Source organism: Suillus discolor (genome assembly GCF_016758755.1).
Source record: "Suillus discolor strain FC423 chromosome Unknown F5147scaffold_19, whole genome shotgun sequence".
NCBI classification, from domain to species: Eukaryota; Fungi; Basidiomycota; class Agaricomycetes; order Boletales; family Suillaceae; genus Suillus; species Suillus discolor.
Window position 1 is genome coordinate 125,259 of NW_024541266.1, and position 20,561 is coordinate 145,819.

Consider the following 20,561-nt stretch of genomic DNA (forward strand, 5'->3'; position numbering starts at 1 on the left):
ACACACGGACTGGTGGGACAATCTAGTATTGATTATAATACATATTGCCTCCCTCCAGATAAACCTGTCAGTTATTCTCTATTGTTGAGAAACCAACATCTATGCTCGCCCTCATGCGATCGCCATAACGAATTGTCAAGAAGATGATCCTACGAAAGAAATTTTGAAGCATTACTATGTCAGTATCACCGGTCTTGTGGCCAAAAAGACCCTCACCCTTGTCCAATGACCGCAAAGACAGCTGCGATGGTGTTCGTCCATGCAACGCCTATACGCTCGATCGATGGAATGATAAGAGCAGAGGAAGCAGACAGAATGAGCGACCAGCTCGCTCTAACAGGTACATGGACGCGTTTAGGTTTGATAGTCACACAATATCATAGAGACTGACAAGCAAGCAGCTGTGGCCTCAGCACTTCGAGAATGTACCACGTCCACGTTATATGAGTTGACAGGATTCGTTACTGAATCGACCTATAAAATTGATGAATTGCATTATGTACGGGGTGAGGGGAATAGCCGGCAGGACTTACCCCCACTCCATTCGCATAGAGGCATAATATATTCAGCGCGAGGCCGATCGGCCCCCCGATATACGTTGTGATCAGCCCTGACGCCCCAATAGACAACGGGACAATGATCAGCCCTCCGATCCATGTTGCTCTCAAACGATCTTCGGGACACCACGCTCCTCTGCGCTTCTCCCGCAATCTTCTGATTACAGTGTCCGATAGGCGGCCAGCAATCAGAGCTCCGGCTGTTAAAGATTGTATTGGTGCACCGCGAGTACAATGCTCTGCACGTACTGAAACTTCCCAGTCCATTTGGGAGGAAAAACGCCCCGATGATGGCTTCGTTCGTGATTCCGTACTGGACGCCCTACACCACGATCAGGACAGGATGCGAGATGGAAGACAATTGTCAGCTTACAATAGTATACGCCATCGGTACGACGAGAACTGCATTGTTTCAAATGAGAATGCACTGCACAATCAGTAACAAGTAACGACACACCATAAATAGTATTGACCATTAGAGCTGACGCGAGCATCTACATCTCACACAAATTGAGAGTTTGCACTAGCGCATGGTAAATGCACTCACAACCGCAAATAGGTTTGGACTGCGAAGCAACCAAAGAGTGCTCAGAGGATTGATCCATACGATATGAATTGATCTCCCGGACGGCAGTTTATCGATGCCCAATGTGCCGGGATGACTCGTCTCAGGCAACGAAAGGTATATGAAAAGCATCTCGAGCAATCCCCATGCACCAATGGAATAATGCAAATTGCGCCAGGACCAATACTGTGTCGCCGCACCTGTTCAAATGCGTCGCTAGAGTTAGCGGCCAAAAACATCCAGAATGCATTTACCTCCAACAAACGGGGCAACAGTATACCCGATAAGTGTGATCTGAGATAGCGATGTCAGTACCAAACTGAAAACCCCATTCAAACATCATGATTCCTCACACCAAAGAATGCCCCGATAGCAGTCCCCCTCTCCTCCAATTTATAGAGGTCACCAATTACGCCAATCCCCAACGACAACGCCCCAGAGCATCCAAACATCTGCACGAATCGCCAGAATAACAGACTCTGCAATGAAGCGGACAGGGCAACGCCACAGCTCCCAACGCAAAGAAACGGCATTCCCCACAGGTATATTGTTCGGCGTCCGTCTGTATAGGACTGGGGTTAGAACTCAACAACTACCACGAGTACAATACACGCCGTGGATGCACGCACAGAAAGACGAATAAGGAGCCCACATCAACGCTCCGATGGCATTAGCAAAGATCGATATGCTAAAAGCCAAGCTGGGAAATAGCTCAAATCACTACACATCGGATGAGCGTACAACACACACCTGACGACAGCATCCGTTAAGTCGAGATCTTTAGCTATCCGAGGGATCGAAGGCACGAACGTCACTTGGATGAACACTGACCAATGTTCATCAGTATCACGCCTCTGGGTCAACAGTACGCTTAAACTCCCAGTACTCACTAGCCAACAAACCCACAAAGGACACGTGGAATAGAATCCGCCTCTTTTGGTCTGGCGCGAATCGGTCATAGATAGCTTCGTGTGGGGTGGACACCAGCATAGGGCTTTCTTCTGAAGCCATCGTGAGTCGTGAGCTGAGTCGTGACTCCCTAAGAAGGATCAGTTGCCTACCTGCTGGCCAGACATCACGAGTCAAGACCGTAACCGATATTGCCAATATATGTAATAAGTACAGGCTGTTGCAAGTTACTAATGTACACGTGTTTGAGCGAGTACATCATTCTGGCTGCTGGCATTCTAGATTCTTACCGTAAAACATCATCAGCACAAGACCTCGATATGCGAAGAGAGAGAGAGACAAGTGAGGGGGGGGAACAAAATTTCTGATTCTCCAACTCCAACATCCTATCCTTCGCACCCTGCCTCTCCTTAGACTTCAATCTCACCTCCCATTCCTGACCAGCCGCAGTTGTCTTCTGGTTTAAATCAGAGTAGTTGGTTATGATTCACCACCAGGGGTGAGAGAATGGTCTTGGTTTCGTGGGAATCTAGGCCAGTCGTCATGCCATCGCTAACCCGTGACTCTGAACAATTCTGCCTCAGCGGTCTTGAAATTTCTGTGTTCTCTGAGAGACTGAGGTGCGCTCTGTGTGTTGAGTGGTTATACTTCAAGCAGCAGTTTATGAATCAGATTTTCACCATCGTAAGTCATGCATCTCAGCCAAGGGTGCAAATGGGCAGCTTGACTCAGTACTCAGACATCTTTGGCATTTGCACCGTCGAAAGTTCCCATCTGCATCCCGTTTCACCCCTGATAATCTACTTGTAGTAGCAACGAGAACTATGCCGTCTTGTGTACTCCCCGAACTCTTTGGACCGTTGTTTCGTGTCACAATATTGCGCGTTTTGGACATCTTCGAGGTTGGCTTGGTGTTGAGAGATGATCGATGATGGACTGCATGGGTGAGTCAAATTGTAAATTTATCAACTTGCAAGTATACAGCGTTCGCGTCCAAATTCAGATCCGTATTTTGCAACTTATTTAAAAGTTTCAACGGTGTTTACTGTAGAGATACGACACTAGGTTCGTCACAGGTCACAGCCCTTAACGAATCGAATCTATTTGGTGTGACTGTCACATGAATTTTTGGTGGGACGAAGCTAATTTGTGACATATGGGAAAAAAAACATAGGTTATGCGCTAATGGGACCAGAAATCATCATACATCGAATTTGCGATGCGTCTACGCTTTCCACGCCCGTAATCAACCTTCGGAACACTATTCGAGCCACTCTCCACATCTTTGGCAGTAATGTCACCCACATCATAGACTTCGGAGTGGTTTGAACACAGAAGTCCGCCATCTGCATCGATACGGCAGTCAGAACGGACGTGTTCACCCCCGGAAGCCATATGATCAAGGAGTGCATCCATTGGCACGTCACTGGCATCGAGGTCATGCTCGCTAGCATCGTTGAAGGGGGATTTGGCTCCGGTAGTATCAGTGGCCTCGTTCTCTGACTCGGAGTTTGTTGCCTGGTCAACGCTGACAGTCTTGTACTGAGCAGTAGCAATCCTCATCCATCCAGCTGGATCATTCTTCTGAACATCACGTAAATATTGCAACGCCTCTCGACTTGCGAGGCTCGTGAATCTCCAATTCCACTCGTTACCAGTCAGCGCTATGCGAGGCGAATCCATGACAGACTGAAGCAAGTTGCTTGAATCACGAAGCAGCATGTCAGATGGTTGCAAACGGCGTTGCGAGCGGCGAAGCACTACGATCCACAGGCGAATCTATTTGGGTAAGGTCACAGGTCACCTGGACATTCGAACCTGTAAGACTAAGCGTGACATCGTCACGGGCTGCACGTGACGAACCTAGTGTCGTATCTCTACAGTATTCTAGTATTATGTACCAGCATAGGTGACCATCAATTCGTGTCACGGTGTCACACTCAATGCACTACCCAATCATTACCTATCCCGTTCTGCAGATTTGCGTCAGCAACATGTCTGTCCATCCGGAACATAAGATACTATTTGAAGAGCAGTTTGGATTGAACTTGACAATACACAGTGAGAAGAATCAGAACGTGCTTGAGCGGCTTTTGCAAGAAATCGCCATGCACCTTTTCATCTTTGTCTGACGATCGTATATTCGCACACAAATTTCTTTGCCGTGACAAACCGTGCCTGCAGATCTAGCATTGAAAGTTTGTGACCGGCTTGAAAAACTGAGGGCTCCTCACTTCGCAGTCTGCACCTGCATTTCATTCCGTGTCATATGGGTCATGCTCGTGTCTAAGTAAATAGGGTCTAAGATACAATATCGTGATGGTGGTTAACAGCCGTAATGGCAGACTCTTCAGACTGTGTTTCGAGATGCGAAGCCGATCCGAAGACACCGCTCTGCACTCTACTGTATTCCTGAAGCTCGATATGCGAAGGTGATCCAAAGGCACTGCTCCGGGCACTACTGCTGTCATGAAGCTCGAAATAGTTGTCTGGGTTATCCTTCTCTAGACGGGGTGGTCTAGGTACATATTGAGGTGTCCTGGATAAAGTTGCGCTCTCCCTCCGTTCTGTGGTATTCCGAGGTCTCACGCCGTCAAATAAAGCAGCGGTTTCCTCCAGAGTACGACCTAAAGAAAAAAAATCAGAGCCGCTCCACAAGCCACAGAAACAATGAAAGTCACCTTTCGTCTCGATAATGAACAGCATCACAAATACTAGCTCCAGAACGAGCCATCCACAGTAAACAAGGTACTTTGCAAGATGTTTGTCAATCAGAAACCTGAACAAGATATGACTTACGTATTTCCAACTTATGGCATCGAGTGCCCAAGGATTGACGAACGCGTTAAAAGTATTGAAAAGATAGGCAGAAAAGTTCTGTGCAAAATGTTAGACGGTGTTCAAAGAGGAGTCACGAAAGGTCCCACCATAATTGCAAGTCCCTTGGCGCGAATATTGTAAGGAAGAATCTCGAGTGTGTACGAAATAATCATCGGCGTATATGCAAAGTCATAAAAGAAGAAGAACATAAAAATGAGCGGTACAGTAGCTGTTCGTGCTTAATTAACAATCGCACCAAGTACAACAAGGTTTCGCACTTGCCTTTCACAGCTACAGTACTTTTGGTCTCGTCGAAAAGAGCGGTAGTAATTGTCCACATAGAGAAGACTACTCATACGATAGAATAAGCGATATTCTCGAATCACAGAATAGTACTGACCGATCAACATTCCGATATTTGAAATCAGGAACAACTTCCTCCTGCCCAACTTGTCCACAAGTGTTGTGCCTAATAGAGCACTAGCGAGATTAAAAACCTATATAGTCAGTATAAGCATCAACTCCGGCTCCTGAGAAAGCATGGATGAACCTGTAGACAGCCGTTAATTACGGCTTTCGTCCGGGTCGTGGTTATGCCGCTGTTGAACTTTTAGCCAATGTACCGCCGTAATAATCCAGAGAGCATACATCCCGTCCAAAACAATGTTGATGTAACCCGAGACCAGACCGTTGCCACTAAAAGGAGCATCAATTTCCGTACAAACTAGAACAAGATTAGCCAAACCTCCACTGCGAGAATACTGCAATCGATATAATGATAAACATGCGCCGTCTGTTACCAGGAGTTGCGAAACACGTCAGATAGGATGGACTGGAGGCAATCTCTCGTTCAACATTCAGAGCATGTCGGATTTGAGCCATCTCGAATGCTACTAAATGGTCACATTGCTTTGGCCCATTTGCGTGGTACTGAGCAAGGACACGCGCAGCTTGCGATTCCTGTAAGAACAATGGCAGAAAGCTCGACCGGTGAATTCTAATTGACCGGGAAATTTCCTCGCGAATGCTCACCAGACCTTTAGCTGCTAGAAATCGAGGACTTTCCGGGATGAACCTAAACACGATCAGAAGTGCTGAGTCGCTTTGGGAAATTCAAGAGTCAAAAATGCCGACCAAATCAACATCATTTGAAGGACAGGAACAGTAGCTTGAATGAATACAGGGACTCTCCACGACCATTGCGACGCCCCTGTTCGATCATAAGCGACCAGGCAAATCCAGGCCGCTGCAATATGTGAGAAATCAATACATGGCACTGAATGTTTACACACAGATAATGCTGCCAAAGTACCACATCGAATTGTATAGAGCAGTCAATTTTCCACGCTTGAATGATATTAGAGACGACTAATAACAGACGAGGTGATTGGACATACATGCGTTGGATAACTAAGTTCGCTGATGAGCAGGGGAGCAGCATTGATGGAGAAAGCTATGCCTAAGCCAACTGCCAGACAAGGATAAGCATCCGAAATATTCCGTGAATGGCAGTCTTACTGAGCACACGAGCGCCGATGAATACCTGCACGGTGGTGCATAATGCTTGCGTGAAGACACCAGCCAGCACGATGATTGCCCCGATGAACATACTTGCTCGTCGTCCTAGCAAGTCAGACACATAAGGGGAAAATGGAATCCCCTAAAGCCAAAGTGAGCCGAGAATAATTTCAACGAGCTGCTACAGCTTACGCTGAGGGCACCAATGCCTTGGGCAGAATTTATGAGGCCTAACAGTCGTGAATAGAGGATTACAGCAATTCCAGGACTACCTACCTAAGGTTTTTCCCTCCGGATGATGGAAGTATTCTTGCCATCCGGGCAAAATCTGCAGACCTAAGGTAACTTGAGTCGACCGTATGATAGTGAATGTTCACGACCGACCGTTTAGTATGGACGAATCAAGGCCATTCAGTACTGATGACAGCAGTGGTAATATCAAATAGATGTTTAAAACCAGGAGACCTGCGCGTCGACATTGTCAAGTAAATTATTTGTTCCGGTGCGCTTAGCCAGGCTCGTACCACGATTCCTCCACCACGACTCTCGATTAATGAAGTCTGCAATTGTGTATTCCAGGACTGCCATCAAGACGAAGATGTTAAGTTGACGGGCAATTGGGGGGAAGGGAACGAGAAGTTGAAGGTGATTAATTCTTGGGGTGTCGTAATATATTGTGATATGTGCTTGCCATCACTTTCAAACAATCAAACGCAAGGGTCGCGTCCGAAGCCTTGACTTTAACCGCGTCAGACATACTTGGGTAATACAGAGATGAAATTTCGCAGTTCGGTACATTTCTTCCCAAAGTAAGGAGGTGGTGAGAACGAAGGCGGCGAGTAGGCGGCGGCTTAACTATTGACGCGCCCTATACATTCAAACCTTAGAAGTAAGGCCATGACAACCCGCAGTAACCCGCGATAGGTCCTAGCGCCTGACGAATCTGTATTTGGCGCGGTTGCTAGCAGTAGTACATAGGATTACCCTGCTGCCCCATGTTCTTGCTGTAAATGTTTATCCCATCAGTACTGCTGTGCATATTCATACTCTTTTCGTGGACTCACAATTTTAAGTACTCGTTATGTAACCCTAAGCTCAGCCTCAGTTAGACAGCCTCGTCAGTCCACATTTGTCAAGTGGATGGTATTAAGTAGACTTCGATCGCAAATGTTTTGACCTAGATTCGTTAAACTGGTCTGTAGTGCAATAAGACATATCTACTGTAGGTCAGGTCCACGGATGCGGCGCCGCGGAACCATATCCGAAGCCAAGTTCCGCGACAAGATTCGTGCTGATTTTCTGTTGGCTATGGTCATGGTTATGGAGATGTCCCAACTCCCCTTTCCTGTCGCGATGGTGGTCGATGAACCTAAATGTTCTCGTCCTACGAGCCGGTGCCCGGATAGCGAGCCTATCTTCGATTGACTCGGAGTCACGATGGATTTCCTATACTACTTCACAAATTTTCACTATAAAACCATTATACATATAAGTAGTTTATGCATCTATCAAATGGTTAGGATTCACCTATGTAAATTGCGGTGTCAATATGTTTTTCAACTGCTGTGAAAAAGTTAGATGGATGATCATATAGCGGCTGTGAAAATTTGCATTATAACCGTACCCTCAGACTGGTCCCTGGCAGAAATTAGCTACACGGCAATATCAATTTGTTGCCGGCCTTCAAGCCGGAGCCTTCGGTTTCTCTCCCTCTGTGCTTGCCTTGTCATGCTTCAGACGATCTGTTGATTTCGCTGTTGCAGGTGTAGGAAGACGCTTAGTACCACTCTCGGCAACGCCCGATGTAGGCGCTAGCCCGGTTATAATACTTGCTTCATAGTATTCACCGTGTCGTGCTCTTTGCCTTCGAATTCCTGGCGCGCGCTGGGGCCGCTCACCACCTGACTCGGGGTCATTAAGGGAACCGAACATCATAACAGGAATCGTTCTTCACATCTTGCTGTTGTATACTATTGGTTCCCGCCAGTTCGTGTCAAGTTCGTGCACGCCTCATCTCGTGCAGTCCCAGAATAGTCACATTGACCGATTTCGCAACCTGCTCGGAGGGCACAAGATACAACGGCTGCTGTGCAGCGGTTCAAAGGTGTTTCCTTGCGGCTGGAAGCAGCCCTGGGCAGCTCGACCGCCGGGAGCCAAGTTGCGGCTATCTCGCAAATAAGGTACGCTTCGATCGTGTGGTCATCCTTTCAAGCCGCTTCTCATATGCTTCAGGCTGCTTCAGGTCAACCCCTCAGCTTCCCTCGGTCCTCCGGATCGGTGGTATCGTGTTTGAATTCGGCGATAATATTAAGAGCATTGACCTCAGTGTTTCGATCGTCGCGTGTTAGCAAGCTCAACAATATTGTGGTATTTGCAGCGTGTGTTTCTACCTGACCCTTATAATTTGACGTCTGAGCATCACACAGAATCAGTAAAAGTGTATGTACGTCGCAGATGCGATGCGAGGTTTATGTACACTTGGCTGGATAAAGAATATTACAAGACCGACACCACTTCCGCGCAGTGCAAGCTGACTATCTGCGCAGGTGTCTTAATGAATTGCGACCGACAGCTCAGGCGACCACTCCCCGCACTAGACTGATCATGCCTGGGCAACATAAGGCACCATATTCTCTGAGCTGGCATTACACGTATGCTTTCCCTTGTGGGTCTATCTCGACCTCGACAGCCTCGCGATTGAGACTCATTTATGCCTTCTCCCGACAATCAAGTGTCATGATGTCGTTCGTATTGTGTCTGCCTAAATAATGTATCATGCTATCCTTGTTCGCATTTCGATTCATCCCTTACAGTGCGTACTATAACCACTCATGGGTGTAATCATTCGTAGAAGTTCGTGGGACACCTTCGAAATATTTATCCGATGGTTCTTAGCTGGGCGGCTGAAATGTGCCCCGCGCAGGATGATGAACCTGTGATGTGCTCAAGGCCGTGCTGCGATCAACCGGATACGAGGCAAATCGTCAATTTCTCTTGCTAACCCTATATACTAGACCTAGATCTCTGCAGTGACTGACCACATGCTATCCTGTATCACCGCATGGATACCAACGCCAATTCGGGTGCAATCGTTTCCACCTTCCGCAAAAGGCCGGGGTTGAGAATTCTTTCAAGATTGATGTATTTGTTTAAGCTGTGTGGTTTCGCCGGTCGAGTTCAAATTGCTACGACTCATTTGATTGTAAGTCGACCAAAGTGCGCAGTTTTGTAGGTTGAGTTTAGTTAATCAAGTTAAAACTCATTTGAACCGTTACCGCCTCACGGTTGCCCCACGGCACAAAAATCTATCTTAAGCCTGTACAGCTGTATCCCCTTAAACACACAGCCTGTCACTGAGGTGTGGCGCCGTGCCACCCTCCTACTGTCTACAGAGACGTTTCTCGCGATCTAACTTGAAGGCTTCCGGCGCCCATGATCCATTTCGATGTGAACGCCCTCAGCCTATCGGCAATACTAGCTTGCTGAAGGACAGCGTATATTTGCTGGACGCTGATTTGCTTTCATCAGTCTTAATTCAACTGAACAGGCTGTGAAGTATTTTGTGCTTGACGCGCAGTATCGCAACATTCCTCACAATTGAGTTCAGTAAACAAAAAACGACATTTTTAACTATTTACATGCACGCTAGAATATAAATCATTCGGATCATTGCACTGCACAACAGCAGCTCCCAAGCATCCGAAGGTAAAGCGTCAGCCGGAATGTCTATGTAACAAAAGAACGATTGAAGGGGAAGACACAATCCAATCGAAATTGTGAGAGCAATGAGCACGTAAGCCCACGGTCGCACGAGGGAATGTAAACGTCAGTCGGGTGAAACTCCTATACTCCTGAAAGCAGACAGCCTAATGTACGTTGTAGATGTCGCAGGTAAATGATTAGCAAAAGAAAACCCGTAAATGTCTCTGGAAGTCCGTCGACTGGTATCGCTCTTTTGATGTCAGAGCAAATCTAGAAAAGCAAGGCGACAACAGCAGCAGCACCAGCAATGCCGGCAGCGCCAACGCGGATGACGTTGGCGGAGGCAGCGGAAGAGCTTGTCGAAGCTGAGCCGGCAGCAGTGGTTGCAGAGGTGCTACAGAACGGATGTGACGTCAGATCACGTGGTAACTTGACAACAAGTTCAATTTACGTATGGGCAGTAGTACCAGTGCCGCTGACACCAGAGGTAGTAGGAGTGGTACCAGTCGGTGCGGCAGCACTAGTTGCGACAGTTGGACCAGAGGAAACTGGAAACCGAAACATCAGTGGGGTGATAGTACATACATGCAACAGACGTACGCGACGTGGTGTTAGTGCACGTAGTTGAAGCTGCGCCAAAATTAAACCCTAAGCAACCGATCAACAAGATCAACTGAAACACGCACATCCGGGGTTCACGGTGAACGGCGCTGACTGTGCAGTCAAGCCAGTACTGTCGCGAAGGGTGAGACCAAGAGATGTCCCGGATTGGATGTTGCAGACCCAGGTCACTGAGGTGCTATTTTGCTGTCCCAAATTTTCAACAGCAGCACCATTGGGAGTCGCACCGGGTAGAATGCTGAAATAGTATTGAGTAAAATGACATGCGTATACGAAACGAAGTTATTACCTCTGTGTAAAACATAACAAAATAAAATTCGCTGCGGGTCAATGTCTGACAACCATGTTAATAGGACATCACCGACCAAGTAGTAGGGAGCTAAAACACAGTCAGACGCGGAAGACAGCGAGCTCCAATAACTCACCAGTTCCGCCCGACCACTGCAGGAGGGTGGGCTGGCACTCAACAACGTTGGCACTGTTCCGAGCAGGTAATAAGACCTCGACAAACTCAAGGTACACGTGTAAATTACTTACGGGGTATTAATGGTAAACTGAGCGAGAGTACCAGCTACGAAGAGCGCGAGGTAGGTGACAGAGAACTTCATCGTGAACTTATTGTCGTTGAGTTGAATGAGGACAACAACGGGGGAAGAAAGTTGAACAACTGCGTGGAAAAAAGGTTGTAGATTTTTTATTTATTTGCCCGACTTCTTTGTTTTATATAATATTTACATCATCACTAGCTTCCAAACACGCCACGCCAACTCCACTTGTAATGATCAAACCAATTTTGAACCAACTTCAGATAAACTTGAAGTACTATGTACAAAGTAAGTGCTCCTGCAAGTTCATTTCATGCATAGCTTCAACCCAATTTCTGTCGCAAGTCACTCATGGCTACTAGTAGAATCAGTTTTGAATTTTCGTTCAACACTGGACGCTCGTTGAATCGTTATTCGGGATGTCATTGATAGCGTAAAAATACATCAGATAGGGCCAGGCCCGATTGATGGTACTTCCGCAGTTCTTTAAGTATAGCGCGTCAGTGTTTTGGTCATGACATTGCACCCCGTCAAGTCTCACCAGCTGGTTCTTTCGTTATCTCTTCAATCTTCCCGCATAATGTGCACGCGTGTTACCAGTCCATAGTGGTCGCTCACCCATTTGCCCCTCCCAATCACCTCACCAATCCCTATTCTCTCTGGCTGGTCCACAATGAAACCCTCTTGACTGGTAGTGAGCACCTTGTCTAACCTTCCAGGTGGTAATTGTTCATGAGTCTGGTATCCCCAGGTGAAGCCTTCCTCCTCCTCATCACCTTCCCAGGCGTCATACAGCCCGGCTGCATCCACGATCGTCTCATCAGTAGGGCTGATAGCATTCATATCCCCTGCGACAATGCCCCCGGATATTCCCCTCCCACGCAATGCAGCTGCGACGAGTTTCAATTGCCTGGGCCGTGCCGCGGCTCCTTCTAGCAACGATTCAAGATGCGTGTTTGCAACGCGCAGGGTAATGATGCCCCCTGATAGGCGAGGTTCGTCTTCGTGAGCTGGGACGCTCAGTTTAATATCAACGAATATGGCATTGCGTTTCATCTTAGAGTTGCTGAATGCGATGGTGAAGACATTGACCACGGGAATTGTGCGGGAGACTAGTGTGACATTTCCATACTTTGCTTGGTCTGGCCACTTGTCCACGCTAGCGGGCACAACTATGAAACAGCGTCGCACCCATTCGGCATTGAGAATCTGTGCGAAAACTGACTCGTGTATTTCCTGCAATAGGATGCAGCATGGTTCAGGCCGTTCATTAGTGGTCCTGCAGTCAAGAACGTGTTGCTGGATGTAAGAGAGGGCAGCAAGGAGCCGTTTCATCCTATCGGGAGCTGCAAAGTCGAGGTTCCATGTCACGAGGCGGACAGTAGATGGTAGGGGCTCCCTGACGCCTCTGGCGCAGTTGGAAGTCTGAGCCCAACGCTTTTTGCGAGATGAATAACGCACTGCGCGGAGCGGTATTTGGGCATCTGCCTCATGCCGCACGCGCACTCTTACTTGCAGGGGAGGAGCTTCATCTGGCTCCGTTTCATAGAAATCGGAGGGCGGGGAAGGTATGAACGATTCATCGATATCAGACATCGTCGATGGAGTTATGAGACGGATGGATGGCTGATTGAGTCTGGTCAAGGTGACGATGCGCTACAGCGTGCAAGAAATGTCGTGATGATGTTCCACTCAGGTTAAGGTGGTCAGCAGATGGGGCCCATCCAGTTTCGAATTCAAGAAATAAGTAGTCACGCAGTCCATTGTGATCGGTTGCATATCAGTCCTCGAGGCTCCTCGAGGCCTTCTTTTTTTCCGACGTCAAGTGCAACGTGCCCTCAAGAAATTAATCCGAGTCCTGTTTTAGTTGTTTGCCAGCGTCTACAAATTACGATAGGTCCAAAAGTGAATATTATCTTTAAATGTCATTGATTGCGTGGTGGAAATCACCGAAACCTGGGTTTCTAGAGGCCGATCGACAAGCATGAAGCTTTGAAGCTCGGATGATAGATAGTACCGTCATGACATCCGGATTAACAAGTGTGTAGATCCGTGCACAAAGCAGATAAGCGTGCGACATCAAAGCTCAGCCGTCGCTCTGCCGATAACACTCTCAACCTTCTCCTCTGCCTCCTCTAACTTTTTGGCCACGAATGCGCTCAGAATGTTGGCCTTCGTTTTGATCTCATCGAGCTTGGCAGGTGACATCGTGCGCTTGGTCAGGATAGACGCGAGACTGATAAAGAGATATATCGGTCCATGATCAGTTAAACGCATACAATTGCTTACCGCTTAGACTCCTTCTCGATATAGGATTCCTGGTCGTTTACAACTTTCTCCATCACACGGATATAGTATTTTGCCGTCTCGCCGAGTGACTCGGAAAGCGCCAAAGCCTCCTTGTGAATATAATCACGAGCGTCACCGGCAGCGCCCAGGAACTTCTGGGCAAGGGTATCGAGTTCCGCGATACGGCCAGCCTGCACTATGTCAGGAGAGGGTTTAGTTACCGGTTTGCACGTGACCCACCTCATCGTTGAGACCACCACCAACGGCGCGATAAGTTCCGCAGCGCTCGTTGAGGAAAGCAACGAATGCTTGTTCGGTGCGAGGGCCTTCATAAGCCTCGACTTCCTTTCCGCCACGAGGGAAGAACTTGATGGTAGGGTAAGATGACACTCCGTAGCGACCAGCAATCTCCTTGTTCGGTTGTGCATCCGCGTCAAAGTTGGCAACAACACACTGCAAAAAGTATACTAATTAGCTGAAACAGTAAATAGATCACCGAGCACTACACACATTGCCCTCTGCTTTGAAGTCAATCGCAACTTGTGTGCAGGCATTAGGGAAATTATCAGAGAAATAAAAACTGACGCTTACCTTGTTCATAAATTGGCTTGAGGTTCTTGCAATGCCCGCACCATGGCGCAGTAAACGTGACAAGAACGTCTTTTGTCTCATCCAAGGCGATATCATCAAAGCTGTGGACATCAAGGATCAAGGTTTCAGGGGGCGGTGGGGGCTTGATATTCGATTTCACACCAGATTTCGCAGTGATGCTGAAAGAATACATTAACACGGGGAGGGCATATAAATGTCGTGAGCTCACAAAGAAGCAAGTGCGTCAAGGTCTCGGCCGCCTTCGTAAGGCTCGATGTTCCCTTTCTCGTCAAACCACTTCAAAGCTACATTCAAATATTGAGTATAGTATTCGTAGAAATTTCATATTGGAACTCACTAGGGTACCCAGTGACACCGTATTTCTGTCCCAAAGGTTTACCCGCACCATCAGCATCGACTTTGGCAACGATAACTTTGCTCTTTGCGTGCGCAAAGGCATCTCCAAGTTGCTCGTATATAGGAGCGAGGTTCTAGAGTAAGCGTAGGCTTAAGTGTTTTACTCTCGTGTTATTACAGGGATACATGCCTTGCAGTGACCACTACCGCGAGGTGTTCGTCAACTAGGGTTCACATGAGAGTGCAGAACACAACGTACCACCAAGGGGCAAAGCTGAAAGTAGAAGTTCAGGAGAAGAGCTTTTAGCAAATACCACGGCGAGCTCACAATTCAACCAAACCAGGCTTCCCCTTACCAATTTCGCTGTCAAAATTGTCCGGGTTGAGTTCGACAACATTAGAGGCACTGACGCTAGCCAACAGTCCCGCAAAAAGAAGCGACAGTGACAGCTTCATGATGGTAGTTGGATAATTAATGGAAGAATACTGAGAGACGACGTGGAGCTTGAAGTCCAAGTAAGCATCAATAGATGTGCCTTATTATTAGTCAGCGGCTTAGAAGGACAGTCAATATTAATCATCTTCTCGTTATCACTTTTCGGTGTAGCTTGACTCAGCGCGAGATTTCTCAGCAGCTGCAAGCATATAACAGGGCTTCTCTAAAACAACACCGACCATATCACTCTGATACTATCGATGAATACAGCCCAGGAAATAGTGGAGTACGGTTCAGATGAAGAAGGGGACGTGTTCATCGACTCGGGCGATGTCCTTGCAGAGGTTCCCAATGATGGTGATCATCTTATGGACGAAGATGATGAAGCAGAAGATGGGGTTGGCGATCTTCCATCCGGAAATTCTGATGTAAAGGACAACTCGCTGCAGCACTTTACCACTCACAATGGCTCTGTGTTTGCTATATCATGTCATCCTACGGAACCGCTTGCAGTCTCCGGGGGTGAAGATGATCTTGGATACATATGGGATATAACGGACGGAGAAGTTATCGTAAAACTTACTGGACACACGGATAGCGTATGCAGCGCGTCTTTCAGCAGCGACGGTCAGATGGTTGCCACTGGTGGAATGGATGGGAAGGTGAGGATATGGAGAAGAGTTGGTACAACCGACTTCAGAAATTGGGAGTTCTTGACTGAACTCCAGGGTCCAGATGAAGTGATTGTAAGTGTATCAGTGGACTCCTTGGACTATATTCCGATAATTCAAATTCAGTGGCTACGCTGGCATCCTCGCGGAACAATTTTACTCGCAGGTTCCAACGATTCTACGGTTTGGCTGTGGCAATGTATGTCAATGGTATACTAGCCCTCCCTGACATACTCACGTTAACAGTACCATCGGGGAATACTATGCAGGTATTCGCCGGACACAGTGGTCCAGTTCAATGTGGAGAGTTTACGCCTGACGGTAAGTCCGAAGTACTGGAGCCCAAAAAATATCATTAACTTTTTGTTCGTCAGGCAAGCGTATAGTAACCGCCTCTGAGGACGGAACTCTCATGTATTGGGATCCGCGATCACCAACTCCGTTGTTCAAACTCTCACCACAAGACGCCCGTTTTGATCTTGAGAACATTACATCTCTTGCAATAAATGCTTCTTCTACACTCGCAGTTGTCGGTGGAACGTCCGGGAGTGTGCGTGTAGTCAGTCTCAGTAAGGGTGAGGTCGTCGGTGCCCTTGGAGGACACACTGAGGGGGAGAGCGTTGAAGCTGTGCAATTTGTCGATCTCACTGGAACGGGAAGCAGCCCTGGTGTTGTGGTCACTGGGGGGACGGATGGGAAAGCGTGTGTATGGGACCTCACCACAATGAGACTCCGTGCAACTCTCGAGCATCAGGTAAACTAATGTTTGTATTGGAAGGTTACTGTGCTGACGTTCTACAAGGACGCAGTAACGTCATTGTTAACTCACCCAGCACCAAAAAGTCACTTGATAGTGACAGCATCCGCAGACAACACGCTCCGCACGTGGGATGCTCGCACTGGCGCATTAGTCAAGGAGCACACCGGACACCATGGCCCTATACTCAGCGCGTCTCTGGGACTCCAAGGTTCCGTGGTTGTTAGCGGTGGGGATGATTCGGCTTGCCTAGTCTTTACTACGGAGGTCGACGAGTCGGGATAGAGGCTCACATTTTGAAGAACCTGCCACTGTGTTAGGTCGCTATGCCAGTTGTCATTCCTGGCATGTCACAAGAAAAATACCCTTGTACTGTCCAGTTGGAATTATAGATTGTTCGAGAGCATGTGGCTCGAGTCATACCCTGCAGTACTGCAAGCAGACGACTCTCATGCAGTTGGTTAGTATCCTCCAATGATTGCCCTACTTCCGATCGAGGAAACAGAGAGGAGTAACAAGGAATTAAGTTGGATGGCCACTTATATACAGGTGTGTGCATTCACAAGATCGTACATCACCGAGAGTTCGCTCGATAGTACACTTTCTAAATGGTATCGATCATGGAATGTTATCATTGAAGGAGGACTCGTCCCTCAAGCGGTTCCATTATAATGATAATGTGATCCGAAGCGCTACACGTTTCAGCACTACTTACACTTACCTACAGAGTACTAGTGATTTTCCAGATAGTAATAGTAATTATTTGCTACAGCGGCAGAAAGTAACCGAAAAGTAGATACAACAACGTGCAACCAATATATACGTAGTCACCGCAGCCGGTGACCACACACACGCAGCGGTACCCACGATATAAACAATCAAAACATCGATATATATTATCTTGTCCTCGATCCTCTTACTCGTACCACTATATACACCATTTAACGTGTCTGGGAGTCTTGGTGTTTATTTTGATCGACGGACATGTATAACGGATTCCAAGCTGAAAGCAACAATCCGTTCTTGAGTGATGCTCAGGCTGCCCCTGCACATGCCCGTTTCCCCGATATTTCTGCATCGACCCTTCCACAGTCGCCGCCGCAGATGGGCTACCAGTCTTACGACACCGGTAATCAGCAACAGCCCTATTTCCAACAACAACAACAGCAACAATATCCGCAGTTTCAAGGACAGACACCCTATAACCAGCCACAGCAATACCAACGGAATCAGTATGCGTCTACGTCTTATAGTTCGGGGTATGTCAATCGTACATAGCCTACATTAACTGCAGACTTACTTTCACGTTTCACCAGACAACTTGGCCCACAATCGACTGGCCTGCCTTTTCAGCCGTCTGGTCATTTTGGACAACAGCTAGTGTCCCAAGTAGACTTCCAACAGCCTTATCAACAATATCCAAACGGGTACCAGAACCAGTATGCTCAGCAGCAGCAGCAACAGCAATACGGAGGTTACCAAGGTGGCTACCAGCCTCAGCAACAAACCCCGAGTTACCTCTCTGAGTTTGATCCATACACACCCCACCCCACTCCTTCACATAACAGGTCCAGTTCCCAGCCAACTAGCCTTGCAAGTCACAATCCTGGTGGTGCGATGCACCCTCGGGATTATATTCGCCAACATAAAGCTGAACTGGAGGCTTGGGATCCGTACACGTGGAAGCAGATGTTTAACGCTTGTGATGCGCTCAGCGCAGCCTGGCTTACACGCAAGCAAGAGGCGGAAAGGGTAGTACAGCAGCTGGGCGGGAACGGTGCACCGGGTTTGTTCGGTCCACCATCTGGTTATCAGGCATATGGCAGCGAATTTCAGAAATGGCAACAGGTAATTGCTTCCTCATCGAATGATTTGCACTTGACTTACCCATTCCTCCAGATTGTGAAAGAAGCTAACTCGTATCATGGTAATCTCTGTACTCTACTGCGAGTTTTGCCAGTATTCATCATGCACTTTCTACAGATACCGTCGCGGCCTCTGCATTTCAGCTGAAAGAGGTTCACTCCTCATATAGACAGTCAGGAGATGCTGTGAGCAAGCGACGCGTGCGCGAATCTTGCAACGCTGCGCTGTCGAACTTGCCCGACTGGCCTGCACCATTAAATGCCAATCAGTCTTGGTAGAATTTCTTCACCTTGCTATGGATCATCGATCAGCAAAGTGATTTACGTTACGATTCTTTACGCAAACATGTCATTGTATTTCTTGCTTTTGGGTTGTCCTGTTCTGCATCTCTCTGTTGTAGACTACTGGCGCCCGCGTGATGCTGTATTGCTACGCATTGGGGCGGTTTCTCTGTCACCTCTTACTTACATTCTTCCTTTCTTGCAACTAACCAAATGGGAGTTCTTGTATTTCTATGGATTTATGATCGTTGCAGACATTGACCCAGCTGGTGGTCACGGTGATACTCAAGTACACCCTTGTATTTGCATGATTTTTATCACTCGTCCCACCATGCACTCAATGCATACCCAGTGGCCGCCAAGCGTGAGTTCCCACTAAATATGTATTGCATCGAACAAGTCCTGGGGACTCCAAATTTTCAGATGACAAAGGCCGCACCGTGCTGACCGGCGGGCGAGTCAAAGTGGTACTACCCTCGGCACTTTTTGGCGCTTTCTGAATCAGAGGTCTTTGAAATTTTGTTGAATTACAAGTTTATAACTGTTGGCCAAACCGTGAGCATGCGCTGATTGTGTAACCTTTGCAGATCTGAATCCGTGTTCCATCACAAGGCGCAGAGTGATGATCGATGATCCTCGGACCCTCAGGCCTCAATATGCAATCTCTAGATGATACATACTACGATTTCAAGACGTTCAGTTCTGAGGGTGCTTTCGGCGTCACCCGCTGCGAATAAAGCCAGAAAGTTGTCGCATGAAAGTAGCGACAGCGTATCCTTTGCCGCAGCATCACCTGAGGAAGGACTAGAGCTTCGTTGTGCGTCGAAATGCAACAGTGTCCACTGCTCAATGGACCAGAAGGCGAGAATAGGCCAAGGTGTGCTGCCAACTTATCATTGTCCCAGAATAATGATGGTATAATGCTACTTAGATTTCAGAGCGGGGGAAAGGACACACTGGGTCCTGACTGAGTCTGCTGACAGAACAATGTACCGCTAAATTTTGTCTTTCTGTGGTTCGTCATTTTCCTGTTTTACATTATGCGCTCTTGTTACAACGTTGGTGATCTATTGTGACTACTGCGCTTTTGCCTAACACTTACACACGTCTGTAGACACTGGCGCAATGTGGCTCTCGAGTGCTCGACTCTTTGGAGATACATTAGCACTCCTTCTGCTTTTTGGCTAGACCTCATGCTTGAGAGGTCGAAGGAAACTCCTTTGGTTGTCACATACACCATTCCGATGCCACTAGATGATTGCTTGGAGAAAGTTTTGTTACATCTACCTCGGATCGAATACCTCGAATTTGCTTCATGGTCATGTGATGTCGGTCACGTTATGGATCTGTTATCATCTCAGCCTGCACCGATGCTTAAAACGTTCAAATTCCGGGCTAGAGATGGCCTTCCAATGGGACCCATATCAGCCCCCATCTTCCAAGGACAAGCACCCCTACTTCGGGACGTCATGGTTGACTATTGTGATCGCAGCTGGTCATCGTGTATTTTTGGCGGGCTTCGCTCTCTAAATATGACAGGAACGCGCTTGCAGGACCTTCTTCCAGCTCTGCGATGTATGCCTGCCTTGGAGCTACTTGTGCTTGACTCAACAAAATGCAACGAAAGAATGCTGTTCGATAAGGTGCCACTCCCTCAGTTGAAAAGTATACATCTATGTGCCACCTCGCTCCGAACTGCTGTGCCTGTCTTCGCACATCTAGCCCTTCCCGTCGACGTCAAGATTTCGTCTCCTTTCAATACAAGGGCCCAAAACCTTCTCTGATCTATTTTCGGCCATTTATAAGCACCCTGGTGGATCCGGTCCTGTCTTATGGTCGTTGCGTGCCACCAATGTCAATGACAGGCATATGGCTGTCCAATTCAGCACGTCGAGGGCAATCAAGAATGCTGACGATGATGATATACGACTGTCGATACGATTCTTCTTTGACCTACCTGATGTACGTCAGCCAGACATCGTACTCGATATGTGGCGGACCATCACCCACCCAAGCCATCGGGCCTTCTTTTCTGGGGAACTCGAATTCATTCATTTTGAGGGGTTTACAGGCTTC

General features: G+C 47.7%; 8 protein-coding genes across 8 annotated transcripts; 3 read left to right on the forward strand and 5 right to left on the reverse strand.

Moving 5' to 3' along the window:
* Positions 1 to 67: 67 nt before the first annotated feature.
* On the reverse strand, positions 68 to 2,133 carry F5147DRAFT_574183 (major facilitator superfamily domain-containing protein; the record flags this gene model as incomplete). The annotated part of the gene is made up of 13 exons (XM_041431203.1): positions 68 to 149; positions 217 to 333; positions 392 to 474; positions 534 to 757; positions 807 to 879; positions 931 to 959; positions 1,015 to 1,051; positions 1,105 to 1,322; positions 1,377 to 1,416; positions 1,476 to 1,684; positions 1,752 to 1,822; positions 1,873 to 1,948; positions 2,013 to 2,133. The coding sequence occupies 13 exons, from the start codon at positions 2,131 to 2,133 to the stop codon at positions 68 to 70; spliced, it is 1,380 nt and encodes a 459-aa protein (XP_041294320.1).
* Positions 2,134 to 4,332: 2,199 nt separating this feature from the next.
* F5147DRAFT_574359 (uncharacterized protein) lies at positions 4,333 to 6,957 on the reverse strand (the record flags this gene model as incomplete). Its single annotated transcript, XM_041431214.1, has 18 exons — positions 4,333 to 4,658; positions 4,713 to 4,782; positions 4,831 to 4,908; positions 4,959 to 5,089; positions 5,152 to 5,199; positions 5,252 to 5,348; positions 5,402 to 5,450; positions 5,500 to 5,547; positions 5,597 to 5,811; positions 5,884 to 5,926; positions 5,986 to 6,097; positions 6,144 to 6,198; positions 6,249 to 6,319; positions 6,370 to 6,511; positions 6,562 to 6,599; positions 6,646 to 6,705; positions 6,754 to 6,834; positions 6,894 to 6,957. The coding sequence occupies 18 exons, from the start codon at positions 6,955 to 6,957 to the stop codon at positions 4,333 to 4,335; spliced, it is 1,728 nt and encodes a 575-aa protein (XP_041294321.1).
* Positions 6,958 to 9,971: 3,014 nt separating this feature from the next.
* Positions 9,972 to 11,374, reverse strand: F5147DRAFT_687509 (uncharacterized protein). Its single transcript, XM_041436849.1, has 7 exons — positions 11,230 to 11,374; positions 11,118 to 11,170; positions 11,058 to 11,071; positions 10,758 to 10,932; positions 10,672 to 10,701; positions 10,523 to 10,619; positions 9,972 to 10,465 (listed from the first exon to the last, which is right to left on the reverse strand). The coding sequence occupies exons 1-7, from the start codon at positions 11,298 to 11,300 to the stop codon at positions 10,342 to 10,344; spliced, it is 564 nt and encodes a 187-aa protein (XP_041294322.1). The 5' UTR covers positions 11,301 to 11,374; the 3' UTR covers positions 9,972 to 10,341.
* A 360-nt stretch (positions 11,375 to 11,734) lies between these two features.
* F5147DRAFT_106127 (Endonuclease/exonuclease/phosphatase) lies at positions 11,735 to 13,024 on the reverse strand. The gene has a single exon (XM_041428049.1). The coding sequence runs from the start codon at positions 12,831 to 12,833 to the stop codon at positions 11,802 to 11,804; it is 1,032 nt and encodes a 343-aa protein (XP_041294323.1). The 5' UTR covers positions 12,834 to 13,024; the 3' UTR covers positions 11,735 to 11,801.
* Positions 13,025 to 13,316: 292 nt separating this feature from the next.
* On the reverse strand, positions 13,317 to 14,930 carry F5147DRAFT_574073 (protein disulfide isomerase; the record flags this gene model as incomplete). Its single annotated transcript, XM_041431195.1, has 10 exons — positions 13,317 to 13,473; positions 13,527 to 13,717; positions 13,767 to 13,979; positions 14,037 to 14,065; positions 14,118 to 14,296; positions 14,347 to 14,422; positions 14,476 to 14,608; positions 14,653 to 14,677; positions 14,734 to 14,748; positions 14,803 to 14,930. 10 exons carry the CDS (start codon positions 14,928 to 14,930, stop codon positions 13,317 to 13,319), a joined length of 1,146 nt encoding a protein of 381 aa, XP_041294324.1.
* Positions 14,931 to 15,170: 240 nt separating this feature from the next.
* On the forward strand, positions 15,171 to 16,623 carry F5147DRAFT_574166 (ribosome biogenesis protein Sqt1; the record flags this gene model as incomplete). Its single annotated transcript, XM_041431202.1, has 5 exons — positions 15,171 to 15,656; positions 15,708 to 15,780; positions 15,828 to 15,902; positions 15,956 to 16,335; positions 16,384 to 16,623. 5 exons carry the CDS (start codon positions 15,171 to 15,173, stop codon positions 16,621 to 16,623), a joined length of 1,254 nt encoding a protein of 417 aa, XP_041294325.1.
* A 487-nt stretch (positions 16,624 to 17,110) lies between these two features.
* On the forward strand, positions 17,111 to 18,652 carry F5147DRAFT_106196 (uncharacterized protein). The gene is made up of 4 exons (XM_041428050.1): positions 17,111 to 17,597; positions 17,655 to 18,186; positions 18,238 to 18,265; positions 18,322 to 18,652. Exons 1-4 carry the CDS (start codon positions 17,323 to 17,325, stop codon positions 18,480 to 18,482), a joined length of 996 nt encoding a protein of 331 aa, XP_041294326.1. The 5' UTR covers positions 17,111 to 17,322; the 3' UTR covers positions 18,483 to 18,652.
* Positions 18,653 to 19,579: 927 nt separating this feature from the next.
* Positions 19,580 to 20,269, forward strand: F5147DRAFT_574307 (uncharacterized protein; the record flags this gene model as incomplete). Its single annotated transcript, XM_041431212.1, has 1 exon — positions 19,580 to 20,269. A coding segment is annotated over one exon (690 nt), but the record flags the coding sequence as incomplete, so codon positions are not given.
* Between the last annotated feature and the right edge of the window lie 292 nt (positions 20,270 to 20,561).

Excerpts from the sequence above, each read along its gene's own strand:
- F5147DRAFT_687509 (XM_041436849.1), bottom strand. The coding sequence starts at position 11,300 with ATGAAGTTCTCTGTCACCTACCTCGCGCTCTTCGTAGCTGGTACTCTC. Across the intron at positions 10,702-10,757 it reads GTTCACCGTGAACCCCGGAT|CTTCAACTACGTGCACTAAC; the intron begins GTGCGTGTTTCA and ends ATTTTGGCGCAG. Across the intron at positions 10,466-10,522 it reads ACTGGTACTACTGCCCATAC|CACCTCTGCAACCACTGCTG; the intron begins GTAAATTGAACT and ends TCCGTTCTGTAG.
- F5147DRAFT_106196 (XM_041428050.1), top strand. The coding sequence starts at position 17,323 with ATGTATAACGGATTCCAAGCTGAAAGCAACAATCCGTTCTTGAGTGAT. Across the intron at positions 17,598-17,654 it reads TCTACGTCTTATAGTTCGGG|ACAACTTGGCCCACAATCGA; the intron begins GTATGTCAATCG and ends ACGTTTCACCAG. Across the intron at positions 18,187-18,237 it reads AATTTCAGAAATGGCAACAG|ATTGTGAAAGAAGCTAACTC; the intron begins GTAATTGCTTCC and ends CCATTCCTCCAG.
- F5147DRAFT_106127 (XM_041428049.1), bottom strand. The coding sequence starts at position 12,833 with ATGTCTGATATCGATGAATCGTTCATACCTTCCCCGCCCTCCGATTTC.